The sequence below is a fragment of the Taeniopygia guttata genome, chromosome 10 (assembly GCF_048771995.1).
Source record: "Taeniopygia guttata chromosome 10, bTaeGut7.mat, whole genome shotgun sequence".
NCBI classification, from domain to species: domain Eukaryota; kingdom Metazoa; phylum Chordata; class Aves; order Passeriformes; family Estrildidae; genus Taeniopygia; species Taeniopygia guttata.
In genome coordinates, this window is record NC_133035.1 from 11,020,869 (window position 1) to 11,034,338 (window position 13,470).

A 13,470-nucleotide genomic window follows, 5' to 3' on the forward strand; every position below is an offset into this window, starting at 1 on the left:
AACTGTTCTCTCTTTAAATATTTTTTTCTTGAATATGTGTATTTCTCCCCAGAGAAAGACTGCTTTTTCTGAGATTTGCTGTTCCTCCTGGAAAAGAAATGTGGCTGTGTTTGGAAAAAACTTTTATAGTGAGATTATCTTACAACAGCCATCTTATGTACATACTTTTTTTTTCTTCTTCTCAATTTACCTCCCCTCCTAAGAGGCCATGTAGCTTTTCCCCTGTGAATCTGTGAAATGCAGAGTTACTTAGTTTCCTTCTGAAAGGATAATCAACCTAGATCAGATTTTTGAAGTCCTAAAGACTCGGCTTTATTTTAAAAAGTGGTTAGTTCTTTTGGTGCCCAAGACTGTCAAAAGGAAAATGTGACTTTTAGGTGTTTATACCAGCTGAGCAAGAGGGAAGCAGTCTGCATGGGGTCTGAAGAGATGTCATGTGCATGGTATGGTCCTGACCTTCTCAAACGACTCTGACACTTGCCCAGTGAACTTCCAAGAGTGCAAGGAGGTGGATATATCTTCAATTGCTTTGTCCAAATTGGTATACTTGTTGTGGTAGTGAATTTAAGAGTGATTATTTTGACTTGGCTACATTAATTCACTGTAAAGGCAATGTGTGGAATGGTTTGCTCCGAAACTCCCCAAAAGCAGAAGTGTAAAGGAGATTCAGCTTGTGGGAAAGGTGTGTTTGGCACTTGGGCCATGTCAGAGATGAGGGTTGCTCCTGGTTCCTGCAGCCACCAGAGTGAGAGGCCTTCATGTGCAGGGATAGAAGTGGGGAGCTGTGCCTGGAGCTACATCAGGGAGACAGAGATGGCACTGCAGCTTCTTTCAAGTGAGCAGGGATTAAAAAGCCTCTTGATGGAGTAGTAGGAACCGCCCCACACTTGGGCAGAGTAAGTGCAGACCCAGGAGATCTTGCTAAGGCAGACCTAAACTGTGAGATCAGCCCCCTCAATAATCTGCTGATCATTCCTCACCCCATCTGTTTGGAAGTCTCTCACGAATTTAAAGGACATGTTTTAGAAGTATTTTTCAACTCTGTTCCCAAAACATTTTGGAGGTTTATTTTCCCCTTTTTTTTAGTGCTTGCTATTGTGCTTGTGTTACAGAGCCTGTCAACCCCTGCAGCACCCAGCTGTGCTGGCCATAGCCATAATTCACACAAACTGCCAAGTGCTGTTCTGCTTAATATGACAGATCCTTCCGTGATAGCTGTGCTACAGCCAGCCCTGGTGAATGTGTTGGGAAGGATGGTGCCCATGTGAGTAAGATTTATGTTTGTCAGGGCTGTGGTGAGTGAGCCTGAAAGCGCTGCCTTCCCTTTTTCAAAAACTCTGAAGATTTATCTCCCCAACGCATCCTGAGTGTGTTCCTCTCTTTTTTTAAATAGCTATCCCCAGAAAACTTCCATGGCTTGGGTTTTTTCCACCAGCCCTCTCCCTTGAATGTGGTTTCTCCTTATCTCTCCCCTAAGTTGCCACCTCCTCTTGCAATTCTTGTGGTGCTGCTCTTCCTGCTGCTCAGCTGGATGTGCAGACAGCTATAAAATGGAGTTTACAAGAATCATCATCATGGTGCTGTGTCATGGCACCACAGAGATTCTTGTACATTCCTCCTTACAACTGTCTGCATGCAGAACTGCACCCTGGTGAGAGACAAGGACTGCAACTTCCCTGGTGGGAGCTTACAGAAATGAGAATACAGTTGGAAAGAATAGTATTGGATAAATGCTCTGCCACAGCTGGAAAACCAGAGCCTGATTACAATGAAAGAATGGATGTGAAACATTCCTGGAAAAAGGAATATATTCAATTGCACAATCATCACTGGTAGGGTATGATCCTCTTTGTTAATTAAGGGTTCAGCTTCTTGCATATGCTTGCATATATGCTCCACAGAAAGACTTAACACTGGGAAAGGACTGTACACAGTCAGGTATAACTGAGTGTATTTAAAGGTATTGTTTTGACCCAAAGAAAGGAAATGTACTTGAGGACACAGCTAGGAGTTAAGTATTCAGATGAGTTCCCTGTGTTATATTCAGACAACTTTGTAGGATAAATTCTTCAGTTGTTTCAGTGATCTAAGAATATAAATCTCACAGCCAGGACATGGGATTTTTTGCTATTGTGAATATATAATAAATCACTGCTCAGTGTAACCATGGATGATGTATCTGTTCCTTAAATAATAAATTCAGCAACCATGAAAGCCATCTGTTTTGCAGGTGTACAGTCTAGTCTTAAAGATTAATTTTGAGAGTTTTTGAGCTTCTGCTGCTGCCATACAGCAGGGATGAGTTTCTAGCTCCATCTTTTATTGTTCTCTTTGCCATTCTTACTTTGTCTGCCTTGGGAAGGGTTAAGGATGGTGGCACAGGAAGGCAGGAAGCCTGCTGGCCACTAGCACTGCTGATTAACCAGGAGCAAACAAGAAGGCAGCTACTGAGCAGGAGACAGTGGGAGAGACTCAGGGGCAAGGGGTCTGTGGATTTGAAAGTGTGTCTTGAGTGAGTATCCCCCCTCATTAGCCTGAACTGATCTTTTAGCTGCTGGGTCAGACAATAAAGACTCAATAAAGACTAAGAGCTTGTCCTTCCAGCTCTGATGACCAAAGAGAACTGACTTACTGATGGAGGACACAAGTTGCTTGTTTCTTTTACTGATTTTTTTTTGTTTTGTTTTCTTTTATTGAATCCAGGCAGGCCACAATGTAATATAGGGAGTTGTGGCATTGGGAATCAATTCAGGAGTCTGAAGGGTCCTGAGGCTGTGGTCACTTTTGGGCTGAGCCTGGCTGAGGCTGACTAGCTAAGAAAAGGATCCAATACTCCCAAGGAGCTCAGGGACAACAGGCACTTGCAGGGTGTAGGAATTGAGTATACCACTCCACCTAAAGGGACTAGTTGTCATCCTTGGTTTAGTAAATCACAAACTCAAAAGGTTGCGTGCTAAATAAATGCAAGTTGGCTTAAAAATACTTAGGAAGAGAGAAGGCAAAATTCTCCAAGAGGGGAACAGCTAATTCTCTATGGTCACAGCTGGCTGCATGGCCCTGTGTATCCAGACAGATAATACTGCTTGTGAAGCTCATGGTAATTATAGGGGAGTGGCTGGGGACGACAGTGCTTTGTTCCTCCCTTCCCCACAAATTTTTGGTCAACTGAAGGCGAGGCCAGGCAGTAGGAGCTGTTGGAGGCTGCTTTGGCAGCAGGTCTGGAGCAGCTGGGTGATACAGTGCAGCCTCCTGCATCCTGTAGGTGCTGCACTCCCTGGGCTGTGTAGGGCTCCAGGTTCAAGCACTGGAAAGACATGGCTTAGGGGTGAGCATTAGACACTGGGGAAGGGAGAGCAGCAGCAACTGAAGGCCTGTGCCCAGTGATTAAAGTTGAGTGGCAGAGATCTGCTCTGGAAGTAGGCGCTGCTCCTGGGTAATCTTGGGGAGAGCCCACCAAAAACAAAGTAGAGAAAGTATAATGCTGAGGGAAACTTGAGAAGCATTGGACAGCTGGACAGCAAAGAAAGTAGTCCAAGGGAAAAGAAGGTACAGTGGAAAAGGGGGTACACTTTTCTCCTAGAAACAGTGTGTCTATCCTGCTGATCACTGAGCAGTGCAGAGTATGATGTGTAAACTACAGCTGCAAAAGCTGTTCTGACGCCAGTTATGATGATGAAGCTTGTATGTACATGAAGTATCTGAGCTTTGGACTTGAATGTCTTTAGTGCTAGAGTTGAAAAAGTTGCTGACTTAGGCTGCCTTGAAGGCTCTGATTTCCAAGTGGTACAGACAACTGTCTGTGTTCTGCAATTGCAATTACACAACAGCAGCAGCTGGACAGCCTGCCAGGACATCAGGACAGCCTGCTCTCAGCTGCTTTGGGGCTTTTCAGGACATTAGGAAAGTGATGCAGAAAACAAACTCACTATACTTCTGTACATTCCAGGAGCTGGGGATGAGCTGTCTCAGGAAAAATGTTACTCTTGTGTCACCTGAAAACACCCTGTTCCAGGATACCTGATGCTCATACACAAACAAGGAGATCTACCCTCGTGGGGTGTAATGCTGATACTCACTTGGGGCTAAGGTAGCATATGGTCCTTGTTTCTTCTTCTAGAATGTCTTGGGATGGGGAGAAAACCTCTGTCACAGCTTGCACGTGTCAGTAGTCAGTGTTGTAGAGTCCATTCAGCTGTTTATGTGCTGGCACATTTTCTACAGTTCTCCTCCTCCCCACTGCCTCCTTCACTGGCCTAGAGACCAATAGGATTGCCTAACTTTTCAGAAGGCCAAAAGACACAGCTGGACCATACAGCTGACTTGGGGGGAGAAGCAATTCAAACCACATAGAGTAATCTCTTACCAAGAGTGCTGCCTGTGCTCACAGGACTGCAGTCATGCTTGCTCTGCCTTTGCTGGACAGACACTTTTCCAGAGTATCCACTGATATTTGTTGTTCATACAGATGTTAGTCCATCATTCCTTCTGCATAATTCTGCCTGCCCATGTCTCACATTCTGAAGGATTATCAAAATTGGATTTTGGCAACAAATTTTTGCTCTGGGCCTTTGCATGCATTTTTGTGTGACTGGACAGGAGTGAACTGTCCCAGTGCTCATGCATGAACTCTTACAGTGTGCAGTGGGAATTGGTCAAGGTCTGTGTGAAATGGATGGACACTGCTGATACATCAGGGGATTTGCTTATGGAAATATGGGGGGAAATAGCAGATATAGGGAATAGTGGGGGATATCTGGGGGGCAGTATGTTCAGTCTTTTATCAAAAATATGCAGGATCCAATGTAATTTCTCTGGGAGAAGGATGAGGATGTGGCTGAATAGTGTCTTTTCAATCCTTTTAAATTTTGACACGTATGTTTTGTTCTCTAAATACTTTGATCTTCCCCAGCACCCACTTGTCTGCAGATGAAGCTGATAACAATCATTCCAAGCTCTTTCCTAGCATTCTTTCTTACTTTGCAGTCCTGAATGAAATTCAACCTTATTATCCATAAATAACCTTTCTCATTCCCCCAGCTGTCTCCTAGAGCTAGTTCACTTCTGACCTCTCCCTTACTGACTCTGTACTGACCTTGCACTTCCCCCACAGTCCTAATCTGCCAGTGTCTACACTCCTAGGCTTCCTCTGCTATTTTGCATGATTTTTTTGTATTTTTATAACAGGGCCCACCATTTCCTGAGCTGCACTTCAGCAGTAAGCGTGAACAAGGCCCTTTATCCACAGACTTAATACAGTGCATTGACAAGTTACTACCATTGGCAACAATTTTGATGCTTTCACCCCTTCTCTTTAATTCTAGGCTCTGGTTAACCTATACTTTCAACTGTATTTTCCTAGTGGCAATAAAACCCAGTACCAGTGTTTCCAAACTGTAGAGAAACAAGTCAATTCCAGTGCCAGCATCTTGTTCAAAGGGCAATTTTTTGTCTTTAGTTGAATTTTCATCAGTGTGACAATAACCCTAGTGATTTTTCAATGGGTTTTATTAAACTACTAAGGGATTATTCAGTCTCATCCTCCCATTCAAGGCAGTGTGAGTTCTCATCTGAAAATCTTGCAAATTGATTTTTTTTTTAATGAAGTCAGGCTGTAGAAATAATCAGTACTAACCTGCCAATGGACAGCTGTGGAAAAACTTTAAAAAAGCAAAGTGGTCATGCACATCATATCTGCATGTACATTTTCTTGTTTTGTCATGCTGCTATCAAACAAAATGTTTTCCCCTCCCCCCAGTATTTGCTTGTCATTTACATAAATTTTTATATTAGTTGAGTGGGAATTTGTTTGCATTCAAAGTGGAAAGCAGAGATTTTTTTCCAATATTGATTTTTTTTTAAATGACATCATGGATTGTACATTTTATCTCTATGTACCTGCAAACCAGACCCATTCATTTTACAAAGTAGAAAGCTTAACTCTAGGTGTCAGCACTGCAAACTGAATGTGCAGCTCTGAAAATGAAGTTTTGCTGTCTCTGACTTCTCCAGTGCCACCAGAAACAAAGTGCAATAGCAGTTTTGCTGACAGATGCATTAGGGCTGAGGAAGGGAGCTTGCACTTATGCTTAACAGCACAAGTAGGAATTGCAGCATTCTCTTCTTCCACAGTCTTTTTCTAGCTGAACATAAGAGTGTTCTCATTAATGGCATCTAGTAAATAATGGTTAATGTAAAGGAAAGAATGAGGATGAGATCCATCCCCAAACAGTGCCCACTGTTTCAAATGGGTATGGTAAGCCTTTCCCTTCATTTATTGTTAAATGGTTATATTGAGTGGGCGTCCAAAGTGATGAGAGGGCACAGGAAGCTGACTTCTTTTCCTGGTTCCAGCAGGCTCTTATAGATCAGATTAATGGGGTGGATGATGTTTATGTGACTATTGCTTATCCTTGAAGCTGCACAGTAGCAGAAACACTGGGGAAGGAAAGACTTGATTTTCCAGCCGTTAATGCTAGCAATTATGAGAAGTAAATAAAAGCATTTCTGCATTGCGAGTACTGTGGTTATCCTGAAAAACCACATTTCTCAAAAGCACTGACTTTTGGCTTTGCATCTCTCAACTTTACAAGGTACTCTCATCTGGATCAAGCGATGCTGTTAGGTATACGAGTGAAAAGCTGCTTCTTGCCATTCTTGTTGTTCCATAGTCATCACTTATCTGCATGTTTTGCTTTTAATTATGACCTGATGGCATTTGTCATATAGTTAAGGTACTAAGGTTAAAACTGTGGCTGTCCTGAATGCGCACAAGTGCGCTCTTGCTGAATTGGATTCTTCTGAAACACAATGAGTCTGCCAGGGGACCACAGAAGTGTTCATGGTACAAAACAGAGGAGTAGTTCAGTTTCCTCGTGTAACACATCGTTTTCCCCTCTTCAGATGCTGGAGCTTATTTATAAAAGTCATGTCTCTGGTTTTCACCATGTTCCTAAATCTGAAATTTGGTTGGGCCTTCCCTAAACTGTTGCCTCTGAGTTGTTCTTCAGCTAGTGAAAACAGGCAGGACCTTGGAGAAGCACCTCTGTGAGTCGTTGAGAATAAAGGCAGCAGAAGCTATGAATGACATGGTGAAAAAAGCAAAAGGCAGGTGAAGATGCCGTTGGGTTGTGTGTGGTCTCTGGTAGTGTACACTTGTATGTCTTTCATTGAATCTGGGCTGCACTTGAGCTGGTACTTCTGAACAAAATCGTCTATGGCAGTAACTTGTTCTGCCCTGGGCATGGTGTCTGAAGGGCTTTAAATACAGCATGTTCTCTCTTAAAGTACACGCAGACATCTAGTCTCCCAGCACATCTATAGGATAAGGAAGCACAGTTACTTTCATATGATATAGAAACCGAAAAGGTTTATTTTACATACATATTCCAGGAAAAGTCTGCCTGCAGTTGATTTCCCAAGCCCCGGAGCCTGGCTCCACCCATAGCACCATCTTCCCTTTTCACAGGCTTTGCTTTCAAAAATATTTTCAAAGAAATTGGCATGGGCAGAGTCGAAAAGGAAAACGATGGGAAGCAACAACCGAGTCCGTTGTCCGGTTTCTGAGGCAGGGCACCAGGTGTCTCACGGGGCAGCCGCTCCTGGCTGCCCGAGGCGGTGTCCCGGGGCCCCCGCGCCCCGCGGGGTCGGGCCGCGCTGCGGTGCGGGCGCGGGGCCGCGGGCTCGGGCGGGGCTGGCGCGGCATTGGCCGCGGCCGCTGATCTGCATTGACGCCAGCGCGGGCCGGAGGTCAGCGCCGCCGGGCGCTGCATTGGCTCGGCCGGAGCCGGGCCCGGAGCCGGGGCGGCGCGGGGGGAGCCGCGGGGCGGGGCGGCCGGGCGGGGCGGCGGAGGGGCCGCGGCCGCCGCTGAGGAACATCAATAATAACAAGGTGAGCGCGGCGCGAGGGACGGCGGCTGCGGGGAGCCAGGCATTTCCCTGCTGAGGGATGCAGACACCACGGCCCCGGGAACCAGAGCTCTCGCCGCTGCAGCCCTTGCCGCCGGGATGGGACGCTAGGATCGTTCTCCTTCTACTTCTCGCTCTTTTTAATTTTTCTCGCCCTTTTTTTTTTTTATTGTTATTTTTTAATTTTTCCCTTCTCGCCGTTTCGCATCACTTCTCTGCCCAAAAAATCAACCGCATCACGGAGGCCCTTTGATGCGCCCGCCCGCCGCGCCGGCTGCCCCCGCGGCTGAGGGAAGCCCTCCGGGCCGTGCCCGATTCCCCGAGGGGGCTCCCCGCGGCCCGGCCCGCCCCTGCCCCGCGGCGCTGAGCCGGGATGCCGCTGCGGCGGCCGGAGAGCCCCGCTGCCGCCTGACGGGGGGCTCTTCCTTCCTTCCGACGACGGGAACCTGAATGTCACCCCCGCGGCGGCCGCCCGCCCGCCCGCGACCGAGGCGGCGCGGGACGTGCCCAGCGCGGCGTGAGGAGCGCAGCCGGCTCCCCGGGGCGGCCGGGCGGCTTTCGCTCTTCGCTGGTGTTTTTTAATAAATCGGTGATTTTTTTTTTTTTTTTGGCCCCAAAACACACCCAAAGCGCACCCCCGGCACAGCGCAGCGCCGAGTGGGACCGCGAGGAGTGAGCGCGGCTCGGCGGGAGCGCGGACGCGGAGGTGGGGAGCGGCCCCCGGCCCGGTCCCGGGTTAATCGGTAACGCGGAGCAAGCCCGGGTGGAAAATGCGCCGTGCTCCGGGCTCGGGGGAGGAGATGGTGCCGTGCCCCCGGCCGCTCTGAGCGCCGAGCCGACGCCGAGGTGTGTGTGGTTTGGGGCTTGGTTTTTTTTTTTTTTTTTTAATTTTTGCCCTTTTTTGGGTCATTTTTGCCTTTTTTTTTCCGTCTCCCCCTCTTTTTTTTTTTTTCCTGCTTTTACAAGAAGGAAAGAAAACGTTATCAAGATTCTCAGATGGCTTAGACAAATTAATAATACTCTGTGAAAATACGAAGTCGACCGGTTCTTGATTTCCCCCCTTCCCTCCCCTCCAGCTCCCCAGCCCACTGCTGAGATTGAGCTAAAAGGACCTGTTTCCTGGAGGACGAGAACAGACACGTTTCTGGTGGTGTAGAAGGGACCGATGGCAATGCTTCAGAGTGTAGCGGAGACGCAGGAGAGAGAGTCAACCTGTTAACAAAAAAATTAAGCAGGGGGAAAATATCAACGGGAAGGAAAGATATATATATATATATATACACGTATATATATACAATTTAGAAGTATTCCCCAGGTGGCCACAAAGCATGGGCTGTGTTCCAAGCACCAACCTCTCTGACAGCAGAGTGATCTGTCACAGTAGCAATGAGTCTGAGGAGTACAATTTCCCTCACCAGACCAACACAACCATGTCTCAGCAGCAGCAAGGCAACCCCGTCCCAGGATTATTCATTAAATGCTACAACACATCCACTTATGAGGCGAGGACTAATTCCTCTAAGAAAGACAAGAGGGAGAACAGCCAGAGCATGGAGGCAGAGGCCCAGACCGGCAGATCCAATGTTAAGGTAAAAAGGGTGCTAAACACGAGCACTGTTTCTCTCAGCACAGGAGTTGGCTGTAGCGGTTCAGCCCGAGGAGTCTCCCGGCCGTTGTGCGGGGTCTTTTCCTGGCTTGGGCTTTACTTTCGTTTATAAACTAATCAGTGTCTTGGCGACTTTGTAGAGGTACCCAAGCCTCTTTCTTCACTCCACAAAATGAGTTTTCCTAATTGTGGGAAGGAGAGCGGTGTTAATTGTCCTCACGGAGCGTTGGGGCCGGCGCTGCTGGAACGCGGGGGTCCCGCCGGGCGCGGTGGGGTCCCGCCGGGCGCGGGGGATGCGCGGAGCCCCGGCCCGGTGCGGGCCGCCCCGCGGGGCTGGTCGGGCTTGTCCCCTTTGCAAGCGGGGCAGATCGCGGGCTGGGCTGGTCACTGCATACCTCTTCCATTTGGAAAGTAGAAGGGAGAGCGGCAGCGTGTTTTGCTCTGGGTACTGATTTACATTGACAACTTGTTGACCTTCTCTGTTGCTGCAAATAGAGTATTTTTTTGCCTTTTTTCTCCCCGTGTATTTGCACCCATGCTTTTGAGTAGAGGTATGATGCAAGACTGTATGGAGTTGATAGACACATACTGAAAAAAATTGTGATTTGTGATTATTTTCTTGGAAGTGAGACGGTGGTTTGGAGTGCTTGTTTGTCTGCTTGCTTTTTATCTATCTGTTTATTTATGAGTTGTACTTTAGCTCTTAATGTCGTAGGTTTGGATTATATCTTTGCTTTTTTTTGGAAGATATTTTGTAAAAATTAGTAGTTGCAAATGTACATTGTAGCAGTCCTGGGGATATTTTATATCATGGCTGATCTGTTCTAGTTGCTGTGATAAGAACTGAGATACACATACTGTAAATATAAGATGCAGGTTTGAGATGCAAGTGAGATATAGCTGAATGTCAAGTGTTTTGCAGACTAACAGAAATTCTAATGATGTGTTGTTTTCTTAGGGTTTTTACTTGCTTATTAAGACAACTTTTAGAGTATTGACCTGGAATAATTTACTTCAGTTATGTGGGTGATTTTCTTTGATTGTTTTCCTTCAGATTTAGTAAACTTTGGTCATAGTTTAATAAATTTCATAGTTTAAAAAAGTCTTGTAAATTAGCAGACACTTTGAGAGTAGTGAGCTGGTGAGGAATTAACAGTACTTAACCCAGAACACGAAACTGAATGGTGGTGTAGTAAAGTAGATTTTTGTGTTAACAACACTGCACAGGAAATGAACTTTACGGCCCTGTTCACACGCGATAGATGAGCTCACGGCATGTTTAACACAGCAGCCACGCTGAGAAGCTTAAGTTGTCATCTAAGTCCTGACAATTGTTTTGCTAGCTGAATTTTTAATAGTGATTATAATTACATGTTACAAAACCTGAATCAAAAGTAGTCTTTTAAAATTTTTGTTCTGTGATTTGGCTTCTGTGTGATTGTTTAAGGGGAAAAATCCCTCAAACCTGTTTCTAGAAACACATGTGGGAAGCAGTCTCAATTTAGTTAAACTCTGTTGTTCACCTTCAAGAACTTTGTACAAATTCTTGTTACTAGGTTTGGATACTTCAGCCAGACACTATAGGTTGCTCTTGGTTTGTATGCATGCTGTCATCTCATTGACAGTCACTCAGATTTTTATCACTCAGTCACATTTTCTGCCCTTGTCATCACTCTTTAGCACAGTTCTGTGAAAGATGGGTTCTGAGAAATGAAAATGGAGTTCTGTTTGTGATCAGTTGAATACAAAATCTGTTGGACACATCATGTCTACATTATTTTCACGTGCAAAATCCTGTCATAGCCTTTAGAGTTGTCAGGCAGCGTGGTATTTCTTTCTCTGCTTTTATCATTAGTGTGTGTATTTCAATCAGGTTTGCAGTGCAAGATAACTGTGCTGTCTCAGAGATTGTGCTGGAGTGAGGGATCACTGCAGAGCAGTTTGCACAGCACAGTGAAGTTGTTTGGAAAGAAAGAAAGTGTGAGAAAATTGAAAACAATGTGCAGGAGCCTGAAATTCCTGAATGCAAAAGGAGCATTGGGCAGGATGTTGTGCTGTTTTGTAATTAAAAGGATTTTTGACTTGAGGAAGAACTGTAAGAGTTAGGGTGCTACTAAGAACCATTGCTATTTCTCAGAGTATATAGTACACTGTTTATGGCTCTGGGATTCCTTCATACAAACATGAATTACTACAAACCTAGTGTGCTTTGGGCACTGGTGGTGTCACCCAGAATTTGTGTGAATATTCTCAAATTGTGTGTATATTCTCAAATTAAAGCAAACAGAATGCTGTGTTAGAGCTATGAACAAAACTTGGCCTGTGTAAATTTCATGTTTTCACTTTGGCTGGCATTAGTTTAAGTTTATTAATAAACATGTATAATGCATAGTGCAATAATTTTTACTATTAATATTGCTATTACTGAATCAGTTGCTAGCTATAGTGCACATTTTTCAAGTCAGAAAAAAAAGACAGAAAAGTCCCTTGTTAGTTGTAGAATGGCATTACAACTATTGCTAATTAACCCCTGACTTACTCTGGTTTTGTGTTCATGTCTTGTTATATCTTTTTCCTGGTCAAATAGCAGAGGATCATTTTTGGAAGGGTGGTGTGAGCATACTGTATTTCATGATTTGTATCAATTTATAAGCTGTAGCTAAAAAAGTGACGTGTTCTTTTCTAGTATGAGGAAACTCTAATCCACCCAAATTTGCAGAATAATCCTGAAAGTGTGTGTGTGTGCAGAGGTAAATGCCAATACCTATTTCTGCTGTGTATGAATATGGTGACAGTATGTGAGAAATGGAAGACCTCCTTTAGGTCATGGCACCTGTATCTCCCTCCTTAATTAGTTTTTTCGTAAGTGGCTTTTATTTATAATAATATAATAATTATGAGCATCTTGGATTAAGTGCCATATTTAAACAGCAAACCAGCCATGGACACTCTTCCCTTAATTTTCAATGTATTGCCTCTGCAGATGAAACCCTGTATAGTGAAAGATGAGCAGGACTTCGATGCAAGGACTGGGGTTTGATTATCCAGTGCTACATAAAAATCTCAAGGAAGTTGACTCAAAATTGTGACAGTCTGTCCTTTTCATATATATTTGTTATGATTTTCAGATATTTTTGTAGTTGAATTTGTGATAAAGGTATTTGGATTTATAGAAACCTGCTTAAACACCATTAGAATAATAACTGTTTAATCCATAACATAAGTGGAGTAAATGCTGAAAGGCATAAGGACTTAATGGGCATTTATTTAGAATTGGCTGGGATATTCATAATCATAAGCTATCCCAACATCCTGTGTGTGTGTGGCTCTTCTCCAGTGCATTAATATACACTGTAGCACCTTGATTTTGCTCTGTCATTCTTTTACGTATGTAAGATTTCCTTCCTCTTTCCTTGAGGAACTCTCCTTGTTGGTACATATAATGCAGAAATACGTGCATTTGGGTGCAAGGGGATCAGAGAGTAAATCCGTACTTTGTTTGTTTGAAATTAAAATTACTCCCAAGTCAGAAGGACTGAATGTGAATGTGGGGCAGCCAGTTTAAATCCATGTCCCTACAGCCAGTAAGTTTTCTGCATTCAAGCCCTGAAATTGCCTGTGAATTTTGCAGTCACTGCAAACCCATGTTGCATAATTCTGCATAGGCTGTATGCTATATGGCACCTGCAGTGCTGAAGTGGATCTCATTTCAGCAGTTAACAGCACATTATTTAGTCCATTAAGCTGTCTGCTCTTTTCCTCCCTGTCTGGTAATTCCTTTCCCTTGGAATACATGAGCACTCCTTCCCTTTGATACTCCCACACTTTCTGTCCATGCTTCCACTGAGGCCATCCACCTTCTCTTGAATCCTCCCTGTTCCCACTGAAACTGTCCTCAATCATTTCCCCGATAAATTCCATCACCATTTCCCTCCCACTTCCACTGACGTCAGCTCTCC

The 13,470-nt window shown here is 44.8% G+C and overlaps 1 protein-coding gene and 1 long non-coding RNA gene across 7 annotated transcripts in view; one reads left to right on the forward strand and one right to left on the reverse strand.

Moving 5' to 3' along the window:
• Positions 1-13,470, forward strand: part of PDE8A (phosphodiesterase 8A) — a 142,072-nt gene that overhangs the window by 17,323 nt on the left and 111,279 nt on the right. For 2 of the 6 annotated variants that reach the window (XM_002197013.7, XM_072934059.1), the window contains exon 1: positions 9,111-9,494. The exons of 2 other annotated variants lie outside the window; for them this stretch is intronic. In XM_002197013.7, coding sequence (XP_002197049.3) covers positions 9,234-9,494 — 261 coding nt within the window. In that variant the 5' untranslated portion in view covers positions 9,111-9,233. Of the gene's footprint in view, positions 1-7,834; positions 7,889-9,110; positions 9,495-9,828; positions 9,957-13,470 lie in introns of those variants that run through there. 2 more of the 6 variants (XM_032750307.3, XM_072934062.1) reach the window with 2 other exon arrangements.
• LOC140684821 (uncharacterized) lies at positions 8,062-9,393 on the reverse strand. The gene is made up of 2 exons (XR_012057627.1): positions 9,258-9,393; positions 8,062-9,117 (listed from the first exon to the last, which is right to left on the reverse strand). It is a non-coding gene; the product is annotated as an uncharacterized lncRNA (long non-coding RNA).